The sequence below is a fragment of the Chrysemys picta genome, chromosome 2 (assembly GCF_011386835.1).
Source record: "Chrysemys picta bellii isolate R12L10 chromosome 2, ASM1138683v2, whole genome shotgun sequence".
In the NCBI taxonomy this organism is placed as follows: Eukaryota; Metazoa; Chordata; order Testudines; family Emydidae; genus Chrysemys; species Chrysemys picta.
The window spans coordinates 2,295,855-2,319,490 of record NC_088792.1 but is presented as its reverse complement, the minus strand read 5'-3'; the positions used below and the strand labels follow the sequence as shown (position 1 = coordinate 2,319,490).

At 44.6% G+C, this 23,636-nt stretch overlaps 1 protein-coding gene across 3 annotated transcripts in view; it reads right to left on the bottom strand.

The window, feature by feature from the left end:
* Window positions 1–6,040: 6,040 nt before the first annotated feature.
* Window positions 6,041–23,636, bottom strand: part of LOC101952298 (stonustoxin subunit alpha-like) — a 38,186-nt gene continuing 20,590 nt past the window's right edge. The window contains exons 3-4 of one of the 3 annotated variants that reach the window (XM_042847047.2): window positions 17,590–19,716; window positions 6,041–7,906 (exon numbers count right to left, since the gene is read on the bottom strand). In XM_042847047.2, coding sequence (XP_042702981.2) covers window positions 6,975–7,906; window positions 17,590–19,716 — 3,059 coding nt within the window. In that variant the 3' untranslated portion in view covers window positions 6,041–6,974. Of the gene's footprint in view, window positions 7,907–13,355; window positions 13,706–17,589; window positions 19,717–23,636 lie in introns of those variants that run through there. The other 2 variants (XM_008176023.4, XM_065586495.1) reach the window with 2 other exon arrangements.

The following is a 23,636-nucleotide window of genomic DNA, read 5'->3' as shown; positions in this document are numbered from 1 at the left end:
CCCAGCGGCCCCTGCGACGCGACCAACCTGCCCCCGTGAGGCAGCAAGCCGTCGGGGGAGGGGGATCGCGGGCCCCTGTCCTTCGGGTGGGGGGTGTCTCTGGGCGCTGCTCGGCAGCCATCGCAGGGCTGGGGGGCGCCCCCGGGGGGGTTGTGGACACCAGCGCGTTGCGGGGAGCCGGCACTGTCCGGATTTGCGTCCCCCTGGGGCTGGAGCTGCGCCCCAGGCACCAGTCACGTAGGGTTACCATACGTCCGGTTTTTCCCGGACATGTCCGGGTTTTCGGTAATCAAACCCCCGTCCGGGGGGAATTGCCAAAAAGCCGAACATGTCTGGGAAAAATACGGACGGGCACTTCCCCTCCCGCGGCTGCTCTGCTCCTCCCCTGACTCTTCGGCTCTGTTTAAGAGCCGAGCTGCCCGAGCCAGCGCTACCGGCTTCGGGCAGCCCCCTTGCCCCCGGATCCCAGCCGCCGGCCGGGCACTTCCCTTCCTGGGCTCCAGCTGTGCTGGGGAAGCACCGGCCGGGGGCGCAGGTCTGGAGGCTGCCCGGCAAACCGTGAAGCCGGTAGCGCTCGGGCAGCCCTTTTCGCGTGGCTGGGAGGGAGGAGGGGGAGTTAGGGCGGGGACTTTGGGGGAATGGACGGGAAATGGGTGGAGTTGGGGCGGGGCCGGGGTGGGAAAGGGGTGGGGCCAGGGCCCCATGGAGTGTCCTCTTTTTTTATTTTTTAAATATGGTAACCCTACTTTCACTCAATAGTCCCAGAAGTTGGGACTGTCATCTCAGGGCCTCTCCTAATCCCATTTCTGTCACCTTCCCCTTCAGCAGTGTCCTCCCTTCCTTTGTCAACAGGGCTGAAGTAAAATAAGTTCAAGCAGGAACACAAAGGCAGGTCCAACATTCCTGTAATTGTTGCCACCCCCAGTCAGGGTTCTCACAGTCTCTATCCCCATCTGTGCTGAGGTGGTGTGACACTTTCTCAGGAAGTCCAGAACTGTGGGTGACCTTGTTACTCCTCTGTTTTAGCAAAAGAAAGACTTGCTGGAGCTAAGCTGGGTGACAGCTCCCTGTCACCCCAGTCTGGTCACCATCCCAGGCAAACATCCCAGGCCTTTAGTTTGCTTTGTGTTGCTTCACTTTACTTGTAAGTAACACATGGTGCACCCCAGACCCTAAGCCCCCTTGAAGAATGTTCCCATGTTGTGGCGCAAACCTAGTATCCAGCCCCATTACTGCACACTGACAGTAAGTACCAAGTTTGCTGTGGGCACACCAGCTTACTTGGTTCCACGAAGAATTCACACTGATGATAAAACAAAGAGGCGTTTATTAACAGAGAAATTCAAGGGGTACTGAGTAGGGGCAGTAGAAACAGTTATGGTTACAAATAAAAGTATAACATGCTTCTAGGAGACTAAACAAAGCTTTAGCGGGTTAAAATCTTGATCTAATTTACATTTCTCACCTAAAGTCATCTCCCAGCTTCTCCAGCCCCCTGGGGCAGGATCCAGCTTCCATGGATACAAACAGTGCTGTCCTTTTCGCACTTCAGTGATGGGCCACCAAGAGGTTCCCTTCCCCCTTCTTATAGTGCAGCAAACTTTGAAATGTGTCCCTCTGAAGTTCTTCTCCCTGCTGTTTGTTCTTCCATCCACTGACGCCATATGGGCTTTCTCATTCTCCTGTTAACTTGATTTTTGTATTGACTTAATATGCAAATGAAGCTTGCTCTGTGTTGACTTACACAATGCTTGACTGACATCAAAGACCTTGGCAGGCGGGGAAATCAACATTCCTTTGCCTGGGAAAAACTTGTTTATTTACCCTGCCTGGTTACACGGTTTAAAAATTTTTTTGTACATACATACAACTTCTTGAATAATGCCTGTACATACATCTCACAATGCTTATGTAAACAGAGTCAGGATGAGCTCTACACTGACATCTGGTGGTGAATTATGGCGAGTGTGGAAAAGAACTCCAGGGGCTGATCTGGTTTGCATAGGCACACCCACCCGCCTGGCATGAAACAACAGCAACTGAAACTGGGTACTTTGGCTGGTGTGGGATCCCCAGTTTCTCTGTTATTGGGGCAGGAAGAATAAAGTTTTGTTACCCGGATTCTGTGAATCAAGGCCAGTGGAACTGTTGTATGACAGAAGGACTGAGTGAGTCCTCCACCATTACCTAAGTAGCACTTGCTTGACAAGGGGCATGGGTTACAATTCCTAGTGAATAGAGAAAGGGTGGCTTGGTTCTGGTATTTGTATGTGATGGTATGGGTTCTTTCTGAGGGTTTGAAACACCAATTGCATTATCTCCTGTCTCCACTATTAAATGTTAGAGCTAACTTTGATTCCCTTAGGAGTCTAGTTACATGCTGCTGAACTGAATTCACTTTGGGCCAATGGTGCACTAGCACTGGGGCTCCCCTACTATGAGCTGAAATTGCTAAGAGCTGAAATCACAAAAGAGCCTAAGTTATTAAGAGCTGAGATCACTGAGTGCTGTGTTAACTAGTGGGGGAGCCTGAAGCTATTTTGCTAAGTAGCTGGCAGAGCAATTTGTGGGGATGACTGGAGGAGCAGCGAGTGGCGTGAAGCCTTGCGGGGCTGGTTGGAGTGGCCCAAGGAACGGCGAGTGGAGCTGTTTGCGGGGATGGCTGGAGTGGCTCACGGGTCGGTGAGCAGAGCAGAGCAGTTCATGGGATGGCAGAAAGTGGACTGGCTCGTGGTGAAGGCTGTGGTGGAACCCCACGGAGAGATGGCCGGCCGGCCGGCCTCGGATCATGTAAGGTGCCCCTTAACACTCTGCGTGCCCCCCCTTTTACTCTGGGGCTGCACTGACCAGGGACAGAGACTTTGGGGGGTTGCTGGACCCAAGAGACTTTGAGGGTCTTGGACTTTGGGGACTCTGGGTGATTTTTGGGTTGCTGGATTCAAGAACCAAAGGGAAAGGATACAGCCCAATTTGCTGGGGTGGGTTTTTTGCTACTGGTTTGTGTTATGAATCCTGTTTGTGGTGTTTTTCCAATTTTATGCTGATGTCGTTTGCCTCATGTTATTAAACATTTTCTGCTACACTCAGACTCCGTGCTTGCGAGAGGGGAAGTATTGCCTCTTAGAGGCGCCCAGGGGGTGGTATGTAATTGTCCCAGGTCACTGGGTGGGGGCTCGAGCCGGTTTTGCATTGCGTTATTGAAACGGAACCCCTAGATACAGAACCCGGCCCTTGTTGCTGCCAACTTAGATGGGCAGAAGGGTTACACTTATGATGACCTGTATGATATAAGCTTTCATTTGACACCCCACATTATATTCTTCACAGATAAATACTACAACAGCAATGTTTTAGGTGTAGTGAGTTTGTCAGGCCTGAAAGGAGTTGGTGTCACATGACAGTAAACCAGGGTTTTTAGGGTCCCAGGTAGTAGGAGGACCCAGGCCCAACCCCTCGTCTGGGGCCCAGCCCAGGGACCCTGGGTTCTGCAGCCAGGAACTTACTCATTTAAGTCCCCTACTGTTCCCTGGGTGGCTTCCTACCTCAGACTTGGCAGGTACCTCGGGCTGGCGAATCTTCTCTGATCCCTTGTGGCAGAGAACTGGTTTCTCCAGACAGCTTTCCTCTGGTCTGACCCTGTGGAGCCCCTTGATGCTTTGACTCTCGAACTCTCCAGCAGCCGCCCTGTTCTGGCTGTTGTGAGCCTGCCCATAGGGGAAGGGATCAGGACCTGCCTTTGGGAAAATGGCATTGTGGATGAACTTGTATTTTGGCGCCATTTCTTTGAATTTAAGTGTGTAGCAATATGAGTGAAAGTTTAGTGAAATAATATTAGTGAAAGTTTCAGAAATAAAGCTGAAGCTGGAGTCCCGTCACTTGTTTGATTGATGTACGATTGTCTACTAGGGCAGATAAATAAGGTGGGAGAGGTTTGGATTAGTTGGATTTCTTTAGACACAGTTCACGGTCCCCACCAGCAGCTGAAAGATGAGTCAATCGGAAGGCTGTCACTGTACCTCTCGAGAGCCACACCAAACTTCAGTAATTAGTGAGGGTAGGAGGTGTTTTATTAACCCGTTGCGGATGTTTGTAAGTGCTTGAGACTAAGTAAAGTATAGCTTTAACTGAGAGCACTCCTGTGTTGTCCTGTTTGTGACAGCCATCAATCGTTTGGACACCCATGTCTCTGTTGATTTATTTCATGGCACTACCTTGCACAGAGTAAAGTTACCAAGAGCTTTGGGTTGAGCCTTTTTAAACCCTTTAGTGTCCATTTTCTTGTAGGATCCATACACTCAATCACAGGGATGAATTAAGGTTGCACAGACAACCTTAAGTCTGATATTTCCTAACGTTTCAGTGCTTGACTTTGCAAACTTAACATTCTTTTCACAGAGTTTTGGGGTTGTAATTTCTTTTTTAAAAACAAACAATATAAATTCCATACTATGGAAGCACATTGACCCTGACTTGGGTCATCAGCAGGGTCTGAACCTTAGATCCACCACACAGACCCCTCTCACTCTAGTGGAATAACTGGTAGCAGTAGTAGGCTGTTGAGAACCTAAATACCTTTGAGGATCTGAGCCAAACATCCACTGATTTCTGTGAGGATCAGTTCAGTAAGGCTCTGGACCCTCTTCTGTATGTGGATCATGCACTAGTGCATGATAGGATACACAGTCAGGGGGTTTTACAGCTATTTGCTGAGTGAGGATTGTAGAGGCTCAGGATTCTGGGTTCAGCTCCAGGTTCCAGGAGGGGAGTGTGCATTAGTGGTTATTAACCCTTCTGCTCATCTTAATCCTGCAAGACTGTTCCCCATTACCCTGACTCCTGCCCCACTCCACCTTCCTTTCTCTCCCTATCCCCAGCTCCTAGCCTCCTTCCCTTGTGTGCTTATCCAGTGCTCATAGCCACCTAGTCTGTCCGCACATCACTGACTCCTCCCCCTCTGCTCCCATCCTCCTCCATATCCATGCCTATAAACCCACCAGGACCCTCCTCTTCTACTTTATCCAACCCCCTGTGTAGCTGCCAAATTCTAACAAGTCTGTATTGAGCACGTGAGAACTGAGACTTTTCTGAGGCTTCTACTTTGCCCAAAGTTGGGTGTTTTTTTCATCAGTACAGCAAAAGGCACATCTGACACCAGGGCAAACCCATGCCAGATTGCAAGTCTCTGCTCAAAAGCAACAGGCTCTAGAAATTCTAAAAAAAAAATCTTACAGACAATTTGCTAATGTGGGTAAAAACCAACATATTATCCCCTCAGCTCATTCTTGGAAATGGATGGACATTGTTAGCTGAATCTTAAAAAAAGAGAAAAAATTCAGCCTGAAGCAGACACAATGAATAGGAAATTTCAGCCCAAACAGTTAATGTTTGGCAAGTTATAAGCAACATGAAAACAGGGTGTGTAGTTGTCACTACCTGCACACTCTATAAAACAATACAATTTACTTTGTGTGAAGTCCCTCACATGAAACTATGTTAGTGATAAATGAGGTAGGATATGGGTGGCAAACTGTAATACAATTCTTAATACACAGCTACAAAGTATGAGTTCAATCCATAATCTTTTGTGGAATCTAATCTATGATGTTAATAAAGACATTAAAATGGGTTCATTACTCATGTTTTGTATTAATATGCTTCACTAATATAGGTGTGAGAGACTCAACTTCACATATAGATTTAGGCTGGTCAGAAAATGATTGTGTATAAGTTTGTTTTACTAATAAGTTTGTTTGACTACTGTTAGCATTGCCTTGCCAATGGAAGAGCAAGATGGATTCTGTGCAGCCTCATCCATCATCAACAAATCACCAACAACATTCTGAATGACCAATCTGTGTCGGTGGCAATTGTTGCCTGGTCTATTGATGGTATGTTAATTATATTGATTATGTAAGAATTCCCAATTAACACTCTGGGGTTTTGGTAGGTTCTGGTCCCAAGATCAGGCCCAGTATTATTCAAATGATTGTTTAGTTGGGAAACCCGATGGGCAACACACACACACTTAGGAAAACCCTTCTGTATTTGTAATAGTTTTATTAACATAGTTGGCAAAGTTACAAACACTCCATCCCAGCCAGGTAGATGGAGAGAATACAGAATGAACATCTGAGCATCCACATACTCACCCCATCCCTTGCAGAACAACCTGAAGTATGAGTTATCATCCTTCTCTTCACCCTCACCATCACCACCATCACCAGTGGTTGTCATCCTGGCATCTCCCAAGGCATGTACACTGGGATACAGATTTTATGATGTATTATGCTGATGCCACTATGCCTAATGCATATTCAGTGGGGTTTCATCCCCTTTTCCTTATCTGTATTTCCTCACCCTTCTAATATTGGGGTGCCCTGTTTTTCATAGGTTAACTCATTAGTCTTATTAACAACATCTATGTTAGTCACTCACTCACCATGACAACTAGTGGTTAGCACACTGCTGACACCCCATGTCTGCAAAAATCCCCCAAATACTCTAACCAGCTTTAACTAGTACTTTATGGCATACATTTTCTAAATATCAGCAATTTTAACATACTTACTTCATATAACATTCTAGCTTATGGTATATTTGATCTAGAATCACTTACTGGTTAGTTGCTTATGTCTAGTCTTTCTTTGAGTCTTATGCCTTGTTTAGCTAAGCTATTGTCTTACAAGCCTTGACCCTTGTAGGTTTATTGCGTTACTGCCTTAACTTATACCTGTGCCTTACCTAGCAAATACCTACACCTATAGACTACACAATAACGTACAAGGCACAAATAACACAGCTTGATTATCAGATTCCCAGGCTGAGGTTGCAGAATTAACAATTAGAGAAATCACCTTAGTATTTGAATAAACAAATTTGCTCACAAAGTGAGAAAGAAAAAAATATCTACAACCCCACAATTCACTTTTAAAACAAACTACTAAGCCACACTGCCACTTTGCCAATCAATATAGCTATGTCTTCAGCCATCCATTGTAATATAGAGCTGTCGTTTTTGGCTTCATCCCTGGCACCTTCTTATTTAGCCCTGTATTCCTGTCAATTGCTTCACGTATTTTCTTTAATTCTTGTTCCACGGGTTCCATCTCTTTACGTAAAGCTTCCTTTTGTTCCTGTTCTCTTTCTTTCATGAATTTCTCTTCTCTTATCTTTATCTGTTCCTGTATTTTACTTTCCATTTCTTTTTTCTTTTCTTCCTCCTCTTCTCTGTATTTTTTCTCTAGTTCCTTTGTCTTTGCTTTGATTTTTTCCTCGGCCCTTTTATACATCTCATTAGTGTAATATGAGCCTCCATTTTCACTCACCATCGTATCAATCATTTTAATGAGCTCAGTAACCTGAGCTCCCCGTTCCTCCTTAGGAGCTTTGTTATCGAAAGCACAGACTCGGTTCTGACATTTTCTCAGCAGCTCAGGAATGTTCTCATCCCCTAGCTCTTGTAACTGATCAAGCAGCTCGAGATTTTCTAATTTTTCTGCGTGGGTGAATAAGAATATGATGTATTTAATGGCCTCGTCTCCAAAAATTCCTTGAATTCGTTCTACTGTTTTTCTTTCCTCGTCAGTGAAACGGCCCCATTGTATCACCTGAAATATAGCATGAGGCCCAGGAGACGAATACAACATGCAGCGACCAATCTCAATGTCAAGAGAAACATTAGTATCGAAAATACCTGGAGTATCAACAACTAGAATATCCCTCTTCTCATCCAGTCTCGCTCTCCCAGTCTCACATTTCTTGGTTGTAGATTTGAATGAGAATCTGGAGACAAACATTTCTCTACCAAGGATGGTGTTTGCTGTTACACTTTTCCCAGATCCAGTTTTACCAACAAGCACAATTCTCAGTTCTTCTCTTCTGGTCTGTTGGCTGTCATCACCTGACACTGTGGGAACAAAGAGATGTTTGAAAGCTATAGAGAAAGAAATAGGTGGGTTTGAGAATTTTGTTTCAATGATTATAATTGATAATTAATTCAAAGGAAAAATAATCTGCAGCAGAATTTAGAGGCTGATCTTTGAGGTTCATGTTCATATTTGAGTAAGACCAAAAGCATAGGTGAGGCTGGGCTGGTGTGATCTGGTTCCTTAATTTGATACTTCCCACCCTTTCTCCTTCCCAGGGAGTTGTTGGAGGCTCTTCAATCTACTCCGGTTCCACAGCTGAACCATGCTGTGTTTATAGCACATGCTCATTCTTCTCTGCCTTGCACCCTGTGTAGTCATTTGTACCTGTGCAAGGTGAGTGATAAATGTGATCTCTGGTGTGAGGGAGCGGACAATTCTACATTTTACATTCACTTTATATAGTGGAGAAACAGGCCTGCGGAGTATAAAATAAGGTGCGGTGCAGGAGTGGAAACGGGAGGTTGGGAGCAGCCTGGGTTGGTGGCATCACCATGGGAAGCATGGGAGAGGATAACTTATACGTAGAGGGTCTGCGAATTGGCAGATTTGGTGGATATGCACCGGTTCTCCAAACACAACAGCGGTTTTAAGTACATCTTAACAGTGATAGACATTCTATCCAAATATATCTGGGCCTTAGGCCTAAATGACAAGATGAGAGGTGAGGTATCCAAGGCCTTTAAAGCTATTTTCAGCAAAGGTCGCATGCCTCAAAAATTGCAAACCGATTGGGGGAAATAATTAAAAAAACCTTTAAGCAGATTGTTAAAACAGCATGGCACTCACCATTTTGTTACTAATAATGAAATCAAAGCAGCTCGAACTTTACAATACAGCTAATTAAGCCCTTGGCTCTCCCGAGTGCCTGGGAGTTGGGATTAGTGGCAATACAATACCCGCACAGCTGGAACATAATCAACGAAGACACCCCTTTCGAAATCACCTTTGGAGAGATGATGTGGAGTTTCATCATATGACGGGATTATTACTCATCCATAAGAACATAAAAACGGCCATACGGGGTCAGACCAAAGGTCCATCTAGCCCAGTATCCTGTCCTCTGACAGTGGCCAATGCCAGGTGCCCCAGAGGGAATGAACAGAACAGGTCATCATCAAGTGATCCATCCCCTGTTGCCCATTCCCAGCTTCTGGCAAACAGAGGCTAGGGACACCATCCCTGCCCATTCTAGCTAATAGCCATTGATGGACCTATCCTCCATGAACTTATCTAGTTCTTTTTTGAACCCTGTTATAGTCTTGGCCTTCACAACATCCTCTGGCAAGGAGTTCCACAGGTTGACTGTGCATTGTATGAAGAAATACTTCCTTTTATTTGTTTTAAACCTGTTGCCTATTAATTTCATTGGATGACCCCTAGTTCTTGTGTTACGAGAAGTAGTAAACAACACTTCCTTATCTACTTTGTCTACACCTGCCATGATTTTATACACCTCAATCATATCTCCCCTTAGCTGTCTCACTTCCAAGCTGAAAAGTCCCAGTCTTATTAATCTCTCCTCATACGGAAGCCGTTCCATACCCCTAATTATTTTTGTTGCCGTTTCCTGAACCTTTTCCAATTCCAATATATCTTTTTTGAGATGGGGCGACCACATCTGCATACAGTATTCAAGATGTGGGTGTACAAAGGATTTATATAAAGGCAAGATGATATTTTCTGTCCTATTATCTATCCCTTTCTTAATTATTCCCAACATTCTGTTCACTTTTTTGACTGACGCTGCACATTGAGTGAATGTTTTCAAGGAACTATCCACAATGACTCCAAGATCTCTTTCTTGAGTGGTAACAGCTAAGTTAGACCCCATCATTTTATATGTATAGTTGGGATTATGCTTTCCAATGTGCATTACTTTGCATTTATCAACATTAAATTTCATCTGCCATTTTGTTGTCCTGTCACCCAGTTTTGTGAGATCCCTTTGTAGCTCTTCACAGTCTTCTTTGGACGTAAGTATCTTGAGTAGTTCTGTGTCATCTGCAATTTTGCCACCTCACTGTTTACCCCTTTTGCACATCATTTATGAATATGTTGAATAGGACTGGTCCCAGAACAGATCCCCGGGGGACACCACTATTTACTTCTCTCCATTCTGAAAACTGACCTTTTATTCCTACCCTTTGTTTCCTATCTTTTAACCAGTTACCAATCCATGAGAGAACTTTCCCTCTTATCCTATGACAGCTTACTTTGCTTAAGAGCCTTTGGTGAGGGACCTTGTCAAAGACCTTTTGAAAATCTAAGTACACTATATCCCTTCAATACGCTGCAGAGGGGAACTCTGGGGAAATCCTGTAGCCCCGACAGAGCCAGACAGGGCCAGGAAGGCTCCTGTGGATGGTTAATTCCAGCCCCAAGAGATCAGTCACTCACCCAGGTTGAGTTGCATCCTAGATCTCACATCAAAGACAACGCTGGTAGCCAATTCTATAGTAAACTAACTAAAAGCTAATTAGCTCACAAAAGGAATTAGAGTTATTGAGAGGTTAAAGTAGCTAAAACATATGCACAGGGGAGTCACAGTCTACAATTCCAAATGGTAGCAGAGATGTAGTGACATGCCTTTTTCTCTCAGGTCTACCCAGAATAACTCTGGGGATCTCCATCTTCTTGTTGGGTTATTCTGCCCTGTTTGATTCCAAACAGTCCAGAGATGAAGGATCTTTTCCTGAGTCCATATTTCTAGCTTCTTCCCACATAAAACAACCTAAAATGTCACCACCCTGCGGGCTTGTTCTTTGATTAGTGGAGAGAGAGGAGCATGTTTAGATTCTTTGATCTCTGAGCATCACACACAATGACCACTTGCTTCTTTCTCATTTGATGGAGTATTTACTTCGAAGGGTAGACACAATGTAAATGTTTGCTACTACATTGTAACGGGATACAGATGTGGTCACCCCATCTCAAAAAAAGATATATTGGAATTGGAAAAGGTATAGAAAATGGCAACAAAATGATTAGGGGTATGGAACAGCTTCCATTTGAGGAGAGATTAATAAGACTGGGACTTTTCAGCTTGGAAAAGAGACAACTAAGGGGGGATATGATAGAGGTCTATAAAATCATGACTGGTGTGGAGAAAGTAAATAAGGAAGTGTTATTTACTCCTTCACATAACACAAGAACTAAGGATCAACAAAGGAAAGTAATAGGCAGCAGGTTAAAAACAAACAAGAAGAAGTATTTCTTCACATTGCTGGCCCATGATGGCATATATCACATTGGTAGATGTGCAGGTGAACGAGCCCCTGATGGTGTGGCTGATGTGGTTAGGTCCTATGATGGTGTCCCTTGAATAGATATGTGGACAGAGTTGGCAACAGGATTTGTTGCAGGGATAGGTCCCTGGGTTAGTGTTTTTGTTGTATGGTGTGTAGTTGCTGGTGAGCATTTGCTTCAGGTTGGGGGGCTGTCTGTAAGCGAGGACTGGCCTGTCTCCCAAGGGCTGTGAGAGTGAGGGGTCGTCCTTCAGGATAGGTTGTAGATCCTTGATGATGCGCTGGAGAGGTTTTAGTTGGGGGCTGTAGGTGACGGCTAGTGGCGTTCTGTTACTTTCTTTGTTGGGCCTGTCCTGTAATAGGTGACTTCTCAGTACCCTTCTGACTCTGACAATCTGTTTCTTCACTTCAGCAGGTGGGTATTGTAGTTTTAAGAACGCTTGATAGAGATCCTGTAGGTATTTGTCTCTGTCTGAGGGATTGGAGCAAATGTGGTTGTATCTTATAGCTTGGCTGTAGATAATGGATCGTGTGATGTGGTCTGGACAAGTCAGCGGCACTGCTATGGGTACCTGCATGGCCCCACAGTATGCCAACATTTTTATGGCTGACTTAAAACAACGCTTCCTCAGCTCTCGTCCCCTAACGCCCCTACTCTACTTGTGCTACATTGATGACATCTTCATCATCTGGAGCCATGGAAAGGAGGCCCGTGAGGAATTCCACCAGGATTTCAACAATTTCCACCCCACCATCAACCTCAGCCTGGACCAGTCCACACAAGAGATCCACTTCCTAGACACTACAGTGCTAATAAGGGATGGTCACATAATCACCACCCTAGACCAGAAAACTACTAAACACTATGCTTACCTACATGCCTCCAGCTTTCATCCAGACCACATCACACGATCCATTGTCTACAGCCAAGCCCTAAGATACAACCGCATTTGCTCCAATCCCTCAGACAGAGACAAACACCTACAGAATATATTGTTTACAAAATTTCCACCCAGAAACAGAAACAATGCCATATGACTTGGGTTGCCAGTCACAAGTTACGGATACTGACTAGTCAGAATGAACTGCTGGAGAACAACCAATGAGCTGAGAACTGTTCATCCAAACTGATCAGTGAATACTTACGAATAGTTATTTTTATGAACAGATTCTGATTTCTGTAAATGATTCCTTAAGAGAAGTAAGCTCTACATTTACCACCATATTGACAGCAATATCACAATTAATATAACACATCAACCCAAGCTTATTCCAACTCTTAGTCTAGAAGAGATCTAATAGCTGTAGCCAGAATCTTTAATGGAACCAACACACAATGTTCATACAAAACAAATGCTAAGAACTTCATTTACTCATGCTTTGTATGCATCCGCTGTAGGGTGTGAAAGTACAAGGTTGACTAAGAAGCTGATACAAATGGAAACTTCTGTGCAGAAAAAAATAGGAGGTTAAAGTGTTACAAAGCACTGAAACTCCATTCATCGCTATTGAAAAACTGGCAAAGTGGCAAGAGAAGGAGAAAGTAAAGTAACTCGATCATTATTCAAACCAGCATTTCATATTTGAAAACATATATGTGAATGGTTTTAAAACAGGGTCTGTTATAGTAACATCCTCATCAGCTCTTTCCCTGAGTTCACGTAGGTGTTCCTGGTAGCGGCTATTTATTTTCTCTAAATCTTTTTCCAGTTTTTGTCTCATGGCCTCCTGCTTTTGTTTCAAAGTGATTTTATCATGTGAGCTTCCTTTCTTTAATTCCTCATCTATTTTTTTACATTTCTCATCATGCTGAGACTTCACTTTTTTTTTCTTTCCATCGCTTCCTTATAAAATTCTCTGAGCATCTTGATTTTTTCTTGAAGTTTCTTCTGAGCATATTCATACATGGCATTAGTATAATGTGAGCCTCCATTCTGGTAAATCATCTTATCAGTCATTGCAATCAGCTCTGAAATCTGGGCTTCCTGCTCCTGTCCTTCTGCTTTGTTGTTGAAAGCGCAGCATCGATTCCCGCACTTTGCCATCAACTTCTGAAGATATTTGTCATTTAAACTTTTAAGATAATCATTTAATGACTGATCACCTAAGTCATCTTTTCTGGTGACCAAGAAGACCATGTACTCCACAGCTTTTCCCCCAAAAATGTAATGTATTCATTCAACTGTTTTTTTTTATCTTATTCAGTGAAATGACCCAGCTGCATTACCAGAACTATAGCATGGGGTCCTGGGGAGGAGACTACCACACGACGCTCTAGTTCTTTCAAAGTTTCTTTTAAAGGAATTTTTGTGTCAAAAAGACCAGGCGTATCAATGACTGCAATGTCCCTGCCATTCCAATCCCTTCTCTTCTTATTACATGTTGCTGTTACTGATTGTGCTGTGAGTTTAGACTCAAACAGATTCTCACCAAAGATGGTGTTTCCTGTTGCACTTTTCCCAGCTCCAGTTTTACCAACAAGAACAATCCGTAGTTCGGATTTCTCAGTGCACTGGCTGGCAGCTCTTGGGCCTGGAAGAAGTAAGTTTGACAATCTCATGGTAAAGATAATGAAGTAACAATGGGTGTGTTTGGGGAATTTCCCATTCTGTGATTATAACTATTGTAAGGCCTTAGTTAACTGGCATGGAAACATTTTGCATTTTGGAAAGGAGCAGTAAAGTGACAGCCTGTCACCTTTGGAGCCTCGGTTCAGATTTGAGTGAGTTCTAAGCACACAGCAGGCTTTGGGCTGGAGGGGGCCAGCGCAGGAATCAGGTGTTGTTTCTGGGAGGGATGCTGGTCTGGATCCTTATGTTCTGTTTTGGAATCACTGCTCACGGTGTGGTGTTGCCACCAGGTCTCATTAGCTCCCTGTCCAGCCTCTACTACATGTAGAGAGGAGCAGGGGTCACCAGGAGCCAGTCCAGGAAGGTGGGAGCGCCAGAAAAAGCCCAGGACAGGCTAGAGAATGGGCTCCCTGTTTAGCAGAAGATGCCCAAGGAGTTTAATTTGGACCTGACTTTCAGAGAAGTGGAGCATGCCCAGCTCCCCCTGACTTCAGCTGGAGATTTGGGTGCTCAGCACCTCTACAAATCAGCCCCTTTGTTTCATTTTTTGGGGTGATGAGGTTGAAAGAAAGAAAGCAAGCAAGAAAGACAGCATGATGGATAGGGATGTTTTCACGGAATGAACATGTGCAAGGTAACAGGCGGCCCCTGGATATGTCAAAGGGTGGCACCCTGGTACATCAGGACCAATATGTAACTTGTTTGTATTGGTGTATAAAAATGTATCTCAGAGGAAGTGTCTTTGTCCAGCCTAGGGGGCAGTGGAAAGTCCCACCACTGACTGAGCTGCGTCCCTTTGTACCCCTCTGATACTAGGCACACTGTAGTTGACCAGCACATCAAGCCTGGGAAACAAGCAGGGAGAACTGGAAGTCCTGGCACAGTCAAGGAACTATGATGTCATTGGAATAACAGAGACTTGGTGGGATAACTCACATGACTGGAGTACTGTCATGGATGGATATAAACTGTTCAGGAAGGACAGACAGGGGAGAAAAGGTGGAGGAGTTGCACTGTATGTAAGAGAGCAGTATGATTGCTCAGAGCTCCAGTATGAAACTGGAGAAAAGCCTGTTGAGTCTTTGGGTTAAGTTTAGAGGTGAGAGCAAAAAGGGTAATATCGTGGTATGCGTGTGCTATAGACCACCAGACCAGGAGGATGAGGTAGACGAGGCTTTCTTCGGACAGTTAACTGAAGTTTCCAGATCACAGGTCCTGGTTCTCATGAGGGACTTCAATCACCCTGACATCTGCTGGGAGAGCAATACAGCAGTACACAGACAATCCAGGAAGTTTCTGGAGAGTGTTGGGGACAATTTCCTGGTACAAGTGCTGGAGGAACCAACTAGGGGCAGAGCTCTTCTTGACCTGCTGCTCACAAACAGAGAAGAATTGGTAGGGGACGTAGAACTGGGTGGCAAACTAGGCAGCAGTGACCATGAGATGGTTGTGTTTGTAGTAAGAGGAGGCCCTGAGATATAAACCTTGGTATCAGAGGCCCAGTATGAGGCCTGAGGCCTGAACTAAAGTAATGGTCAAGACTTTGCTAACATAGAGCAAAGTTAAGCTGTGAGCCAGAGGCAGGCCCTGCTCACAGAAGCTGGCAAGGGAAAGGCTGATGCTGCAAGAAGAGACATACCTAAAAGGTACCGAACACCAGCTATCAGAACATTCACATACTTGTACATTCCACACACAACAAGGAACAAGCCGACCCATCCCAATGACAGGGTCAGAAGGGGAATATGATGGGTAGAGTTGTTTTGTTCAAACCAACATGTACAAGGTGAGAGGCGGCACCTTACTACGTAGAGGGGTCGTACCTTGCTGCGTAGAGGGGTTGCACCTCAATACGTCAGGAGTGAGTGTAACTTGTTTGTACCTGTGTATAAGAATGCATCCCTGAGTGGATATCTTTGTCCAGCCTACGGGGCAGAGGAAAGTCCCGCCACTGACTGAGCTGAGTCCATTGTCAAGGGAGCACATATGTACTGGCTAGCCGCACCTTAGCAGCACCTTGGACTTCATTTGCCGGGGAGCTGGAGACTGTGTATCTCTAAAGGCAATAAACCTGGCGGATGCCTTCATACCTTACTAGAGTCTCTGGTCATTGGGGGTTCTCTCGGGGTTTGCTGTGTCAGCGATCTGTGCAGAGCTGGGGCAGCACACAGAGGGAACACATGCATGAAGCCAATTAATATCAACATTAAACAAAGCAAAGCACCACACCGGTAGCATCTAACAACAGTGTTCAGGATCCTGACAAAAGGAAGAAAGGAAAGTAGCAAAACACGGACCCTGGACTTCAGAAAAGCAGACTTAGACTCCCTTAGGGAACTGATGGGCAGGGTCCCCTGGGAGGCTAACATGAGGGGGAAAGGAGTCCAGGAGAGCTGGCTGTATTTTAAAGAAGCCTTATTGAGGGCGAAGGAACAAACCATCCCAATGTGCAGAAAGAGTAGCAAATATGGCAGGCGACCAGCTTGGCTCAACAGTGAAACCTTCGGTGAGCTTAAACTCAAAAAAGAAGCTTACAAGAAGTGGAAACTTGGACAGATGACTATGGCGGAGTATAAAAATATTGCTCAAGCATGCAGGAGTGTAATCAGGAAGGCCAAAACACAATTGGAGTTGCAGCTGGCAAGGGCTGTGAAGGGTAACAAGAAGGGTTTCTACAGATATGTTAGCAACAAGAAGGTGGTCAGGGAAAGTTTGGGACCCTTACTGAATGAGAATAACATGATGTGGAAAAAGCTGAAGTGCTCAATGCTTTTTTTGCCGCGGTCTTCAAGACAAGGTCAGCTCCCAGACTGCTGCACCGAGCAACATAGTATGGGGAGGAGGTGAGCAGCCGTCAGTGGTGAAAGAACAGGTTACGGACTACTTAGAAAAGCTGGACATGCACAAGTCCATGGGTCCAGATCTAATGCATCCTAGGGTGCTGAGGGAGTTGTCTGAAATAATTGCAGAGCCATTGGCCATTATCTTTGAAAACTCGTGGCCATCGGGGAAGGTCCCAGACAATAGGAAAAAGGCAAATATAGTGGCCATCTTTAAAAAAAGGGCAAGTCATGCCTGACCAACCTGATTGCCTTCTATGATGAGATAACTGGCTCTGTGGATATGGGGAAAGTGGTGGATGTGATATATCTTGACTTTAGCAAACCTTTTGATACGGTCTCCCACAGTATTCTTGCCAGCAAGTTAAAAAAGTATGGGCTGGATGAATGGACTGTAAGGTGGATAGAAAGCTGGCTAGATCATCGGGCTCAACGGGTAGTGATCAATGGCTCCCTGTCTAGTTGGCAGCCGGTATCAAGCGGAGTGCCCCAAGGGTCGGTCCTGGGGCCGGTTTTGTTCAACATCTTTATTAATGATCTGGATGATAGGATTAATTGCACCCTCAGCAAGTTTGCAGATGACACTAAGCTGGGGGGAGAGGTAGATACGCTGGAGGGTAGGGACAGAATCCAGAGTGACCTAGACAAATTAGAGGATTGGGCCAAAAGAAATCTGATGAGGTTCAACAAAGGGCAAATAACAAATTATTAATAATAATTAATAATTAAAAAAAGGCAAGTGCAGAGTCCTGCACTTAGGATGGAAGAATCCCATTCACTGCTACAGGCTGGGGACCGACTGGCTAAGCAGCAGTTCTGCAGAAAAGGACCTGGGGATTACAGTGGGATCATTTCAGCCACCCAGTCCACACATAGGAACCAGCTCGGGTATTTATCTGGAAGCTAGGATTTATTTCTACTTCCATTCATTATTTGAATGGAAGCCGAGCCTGCATTATACACCCAGGATAATTTAGATTCACACCCTTGATAAGGAATCTCTTACCTGATCCAGTAGCTCCAGGCACTAGAGGGCTGTAGTTGAGGGAATAATACGCAGATTTACTTAAATGTTTACCTTTCTTTAGCGTTGAGATAGAACTCTCCTCACTTGGGTCACTCACAGCTCCATCCGCACACACAGCCGACACTCGGAATCTGTAGGGCGTCTCAGGCCTCAGTCCATCAATGGTACAGGACTCTGTTCTCTCTCCTGTCCTTCGTTCCAGCCATTTACCTTTCCCCTCCTGACTCGTATCTCCTGTCTTCTCTTTATATTCCACCTTATACTCCCTTATAATGACTCCTTCTCCAACCACAGTTGGACACTCCCAGGTGAGCGCAATGGCTGATGAGCCTACAGTAGCTGTTACAGGCTTCCCAGGCGGGCTGGTTGGAGAGAGCGTCTTCACAGGATCACTCACGTCGCTGCTCTCGCTGAGCCCTGGTTTGCTCACGGCAGCGTATCGGAACTGGTACTCGGTGTTTGCACGTAGCCCTGTTACTGTGAATGTCACTTGTGTGTTATTTACATTCACAGCCGTCCAGTTCTCCTGCCCTACAGTTCTGTACTCTGCCTGATAGCCGGATATCGCAGCCCTGCCATAGGCTGCTGGGTTAAACGTGAGCTGCACACGGTCATGTCTGATTCCACCAATCAGGGCTGGAAGAGGCTTTGATGGAGGCTCAAAGTTGGTGCTGTCCAGCTCTCCATCCTCATACAGGTAAATGGCAGTGCCTGGATGCTCCTCAACTGGAACAGAGGCCACAATGAACCGAGTCTTTTCTTGAGATTTATTGACATTGGTAAAGTCTAAGAAGGACTTTGCGAATTTTCGTGCTTTTCTTCTTATCTCTTCATCCTCAAACCACTGTTTGGAGTTTGATTTCTCATAGGGAGAACTGGTTGATGCTGATTCTTGATTTTTCTCCAGAAACTGTCCTTGAAGCCAAAAATTCAAATCTGATAAATATGCTTCTTTGTTGTGTAATGAAGTAAGTGTGAAAGACACAATAAAATCATGCTCAGGGCTGAGTACTATTTTTTCTAGTTCAGTCTTGGAGGATACGACTTCCACATTCTGTAGCCTAGTAAGGTAGGAATCCACTAAATTCATCTCTCGCTCCTTTGTATCCAGAAATTCATTGAGTCTCTGTGTATTGAACGGTGATTGTTCTTTGCTTTTTAAAATGTTCACCAGGGCCCCTTCCTCTGCTCCACCTCCACGGATAGCAGGTAAGATTCCTGCTAGTTGTTGCTGGAAAGTCTGTCTGTGTTGCTGACACAGGTCTTTGAATTGCTGGATTTTCTTTTTGATTTCGGGGAAGGTTATGGCAATTGGATTTTTCATCATGTCATTGCATCGCATGTCCAGTTCAGTCAGTTGCTCCAAGGCTCTTTGAGCATCAAAGATCAGTGTTAAGCTGATCTCACGCACCAGCCGAGCAGCTCTGGAATCCAGCTGCTTCAGCGGGTACAGCCAGACTCTCACCGGTACGGCCTTCTCCCCGCTGGCACCCAGCAGCTTCGGGAGAGTGGAATAAATTTTCATGGCATCTTGGAAATTAGTTGGATTTTTCTCAAGAGCAAAATCACCATGGAACTTGCAGTTAAAATTTTCAGCATTTAATTTTTCCTTGTCATCCATTTTGACAGCTCCTTCCCCTTCTATGGAAAACAGGGGTATCTTTTTCATCACAATCTGGAGCTTTCCCTCTATCTCACGTACATTCTCAGAAGAAGAAACTTCTCGATCAAACACAAAGAAAGCCTGAGCCCCATACAGCATAGCCGTGACCACATGGGTGGCCGTGCCTTGGTCAAATACAGCAGGATAAGAGACATTCTCTGGTCCTAAATGGCTCATAGTTAGGTGCTCAAACTTTGTTGTGGCAGAGTACTGGAGAGTAACTCTGGCCTGTTGTTTGGATTTTTTGGTGTCATTTAAGTATTTGGCAGATCCACTTACTTCAACCAACCCCCCCAGGAAACTAGCCTTCAGCGATGCTGTGACATTGAGGGCATTGGCCTTGTCTTCAATGGTATCGGATGCGATGATCTCACAGTTCATCCAGGGTTGTGGTTTTGTGTTTACATCCTTGAGAAGCCGTTCCCGGCCCCACAGCGTGATCCCTGGAATAGTAGAGACAAACACATGGTAACGTAACTGATAGATGCACAGGACACAGAGTCTATCCGTGGTTTAATTGTGTCTCATTTCTGAGATTGAAAAATAACGAGTGAAGGACATCAAGTAAACTGACCTGGTAACATACAAACATGCCAAGTCAAGGCTGAACTACGCCCCTAACAACCTTCCCTTGCCCCCGGCTTATTACAGGACTTTGGAAGACGTGATCTTCTCCGGAGTGACTGAGTTCACTCCCCCTTCAGGAGTACACTGTTCCAGGTAGCAAGTGCTCTAGTTATGATTGAAATGTCACTTCATTAGAAACATCTGGTTTATTTGATTTAAGAAGCTAGGAATTGCCACGTTTGACCTGATCCATGTGTTATGCTTATAAGAAGCACACAGGATTTTTTTAGGGGAAAAGGCAATACACCGCATTTATTGAAGATACAACAATTAGCATATGCATTCAATCACACCACACACACACACACTGTCCCGCCAGTCGATGTTATAGTTACCAGTCCAGAGTCTGGATCAATCTAGTGGCCAGCCAGGTTGATCACGGGTAGGGAGGAGCCGGGTTCCATTGGTCGCGACACGATGCTCGGTGGAAGTCTTGGCAGGATGAACCCAAAGTTTTATGGCAAAGCACCCTGTTTATATAGTGATTTTCCTTTCATGTTGTAATCAATTGTTGTTTGACGAGTGCTTGTTTTTTTAAATTGTGCTTCTGATTCTTTATCACCGCTATCTTGTCCCCATTGATAGGTGCCTGTCTCATCTTTAGAGTCATCAATTTGCCCTCCTTTGACATTTCAATAGGAAATTGCAGCCTCCTGGAGCCCTTGCGTTTGTCTCCAGTTTCTCCCTCATACATCTGGCTCAGCGATGGCCTTCACACTTATCTCTTTACACACACATTCCTCATTCACACACAAACCAGAATTGCTTTACACAGAACATTTTGAACAGGAACATCAAATTGCAATGCACAAGAACACAATCCTGGCATTCTTTTACTTATTTTAAAATGCTAAACCTACAACAAAGTGGTGACCTTAAAACGTCTGTTACTGCCTTGAAATCAGCCCAGACACAGATTTCAGCTGATGAATCTTTACCAAATGGCCCATTAGGCCATTCCTTCCTGCTATTCAAAAAGGGTGGCTGGCAGGATATGATCAAATCATACACCAATACATTTAATACATGCGACATTATTATTCTTTATTTTTTATTCTAAATTATACAAAATACAAACATAAAATCCTACTACCACATGTCCCCCTTTTGACCCCTCAAGAACAATTTTTGAGTGGGTCATATTTTATACAATTGTTTTATAGCAATATATTGAGAGGCAATTTGAGTTTGTGGTTGTAATTTAATAAACATTTTTTTGTTTAACAGCACATACAACACATTTCTAGCAAGCAAACTGTAGCGGGGTGGTTACCCTGCTCCTGCCCTGAAGGAGTTAAAAGCAGCCCTGGGTAGGGCTGTGGCTGTAAGAAAGCAGCTACTAGGCTGAATGGGGAAGCAGCCACAGCTGGGCCATGCCCCAATCAGGCCACAGCTGGCCCTATAAAAGGGCTGCGAGCCAGGAGCTGACAGAGACTCTCTCTAACTTTGAGAGGGAGAGACCTGGTTGCAGGGGGCTGAGAGAAGGTACCTGGCGGGGCGGGGGGAAGGCCAAGGCCAAGGGAGCTCTGGCCTGGAAACCCCCCAGGCTGCGGCCTAGTGGAAGGCCAATTAGGTACTGGGGTTGCAGGGGGCAGCCCAAAGGGGTAGGCAGAGGCAGCAGGTCCAACCCCCCCTTGCCTATGATGAGTAGCTTTTACACTGCAGTCCACCCCAGTGAGCGGGGGCTAGAGGGTGACTGGCAGTAGCCCACGACTGAGGCAAGGTGGGGATAGAGGGTTGGGGGTTCCCCTGGGTGGGGAGACCCTGAGACTGTGGGGGTATTGCCAGGGGGTAGCACCAGAAAGATGAGTGGCACTAGGTCCTGGGAGGGACACGGGGGCCAGTGGCAGCGGGACACCGGCCTGCAGAGGGTGCTCTGGAAGCTGGATGAGCTAATTCCCTGAGAGACCAGCAGGAGGCACTGCAGCGGTGAGTCCCGCACCGTGACACAAACACAGGACAATATTAGCACAACTAGTAATGCGTGAAACATAATAGACAATATGCTTTTAGAAGTTGGGGACCAGCCTGTAAAAATGTCGTACCAGTGACAGGCTGTTAGGTTTTTTTAGATTTAGCAATTTTTATTTGCATGTAATATTTGAATGACATGCCATTTATATGTCTTTGTGTTTATTGTAAAAACGGAGTCACCTTTATTTTTGACGACAAGTGATTAGTTAGATTGTGCCAATTTAGGCCAAGGGTATCAGAGAAATTAACTGGGGTGGCGGTTATAGTGCTCTGTGCTCTTTTATTTTTGGTAAATAGTACATGTGATTGCTAGTATATAATACATGGGCATTAAATTTATTTACGGGGGGTTGGCTAATACTTGCATTCTTCCAAAATACTGTTTCCCAGGATGTAACATACACATTGTTTGTCATACAAAACACGTCACATTTTTTAGATTGTTTCACACACATGTTTTTAATTATGTATTTTTGCTGCATGGTTTTGTGGTGACAGGTAGAGACAAGCACACCCATTTTTGAAGGCTTTATTCCGTACACTGTGGGTGTTTAATAATTTTATTTTATTTTTAGCCCACTGACCCATCACCCAGGGTAGCCAAAAGGATCCCCTGGTTAATTTTAGGAGTGGGCTTACTTCTTATATTTTTGTTTTCACAGACTGTTGGTGCGCAATTTTAACAATAATTTTACCTAATAACAGATTAGGCTTAACCATGCTGGAAACATACTGCATCCATTCATATTTGTAGGTGTTAAACAAGGACCTTTTCTGTTGTTTTAAAAGATGTGTTAATACCCAAACATTTCCAGATATTACCCAAAACATTTCATGTTCAAGTGATGCTAAACTAAGAATTTGCATTTTAGTACATTTTATGGTCATTTTATGGTACATTTTTTAACTTTATTTGTTTATGTAGCAGCTAAGAGGTGGTGTTTAGCCACCGCCACATATTTTATGTTGCTTTTAGATTTTTTTTTAGATTTATTTGTACTAAGTTTACAGTATTATTTGCCTGCTTGTAATGAGACTATTTTGTAGTTGTGACAAGGACCTTAACTTATTTTAATTACTTCTAGGTTTATAGTATTTATAATTTTTGCTTTAAATTTAACTTTTTTCGATATTGTGTTTACTACATTTTGTTTTGCTTGGCCATTGGAGTGTTGATGTGTTTTTATTTAGGCCATTATAATAGGAAGGGAGTAGGGCGAACATGCTACATTATTATTCTTTATTTTTTATTCTAAATTATACCAAATACAAATATAAAATCCTACTACTACACATGATCCATCTAGCCCAGTATTCTGTCTCTGACAGAAGCCAGCACCAGATCCTTCACAGGAAGGTGTAAGAAACCTACTGTATTGTTGGAAAATCTGCCCTCGTGCAGGTCTCATTGATCTCTAATGGTTAGAGATTGGCTTAAATCTTAAGCATGAGGTTTTATATCCCTTCCTCCACTTTCTTTTCATTGTTATAATCCTCGTATTCTTGATACCCATATAAAATTCCAGTCCCTCTAAATGTCTAATCCTGGCCTCCGGACACATGGCTGGTGAGACGAAGGCAGATGGGAGACTAAGGGAGTAGCCGGCTGAGTTTGCCAGAGAAGGAAGGCAGGGAGGTCGGGTTTTTCTTTAACTTGAAGGCACTGCACAAGGAAGAACCTGCAATGGTGCATTGCCAACACCTCTGCTAGCTCTTAATCTGCCGGCACCTGTGGGGGCCCTGGCCAGACAGCCATCCTGAC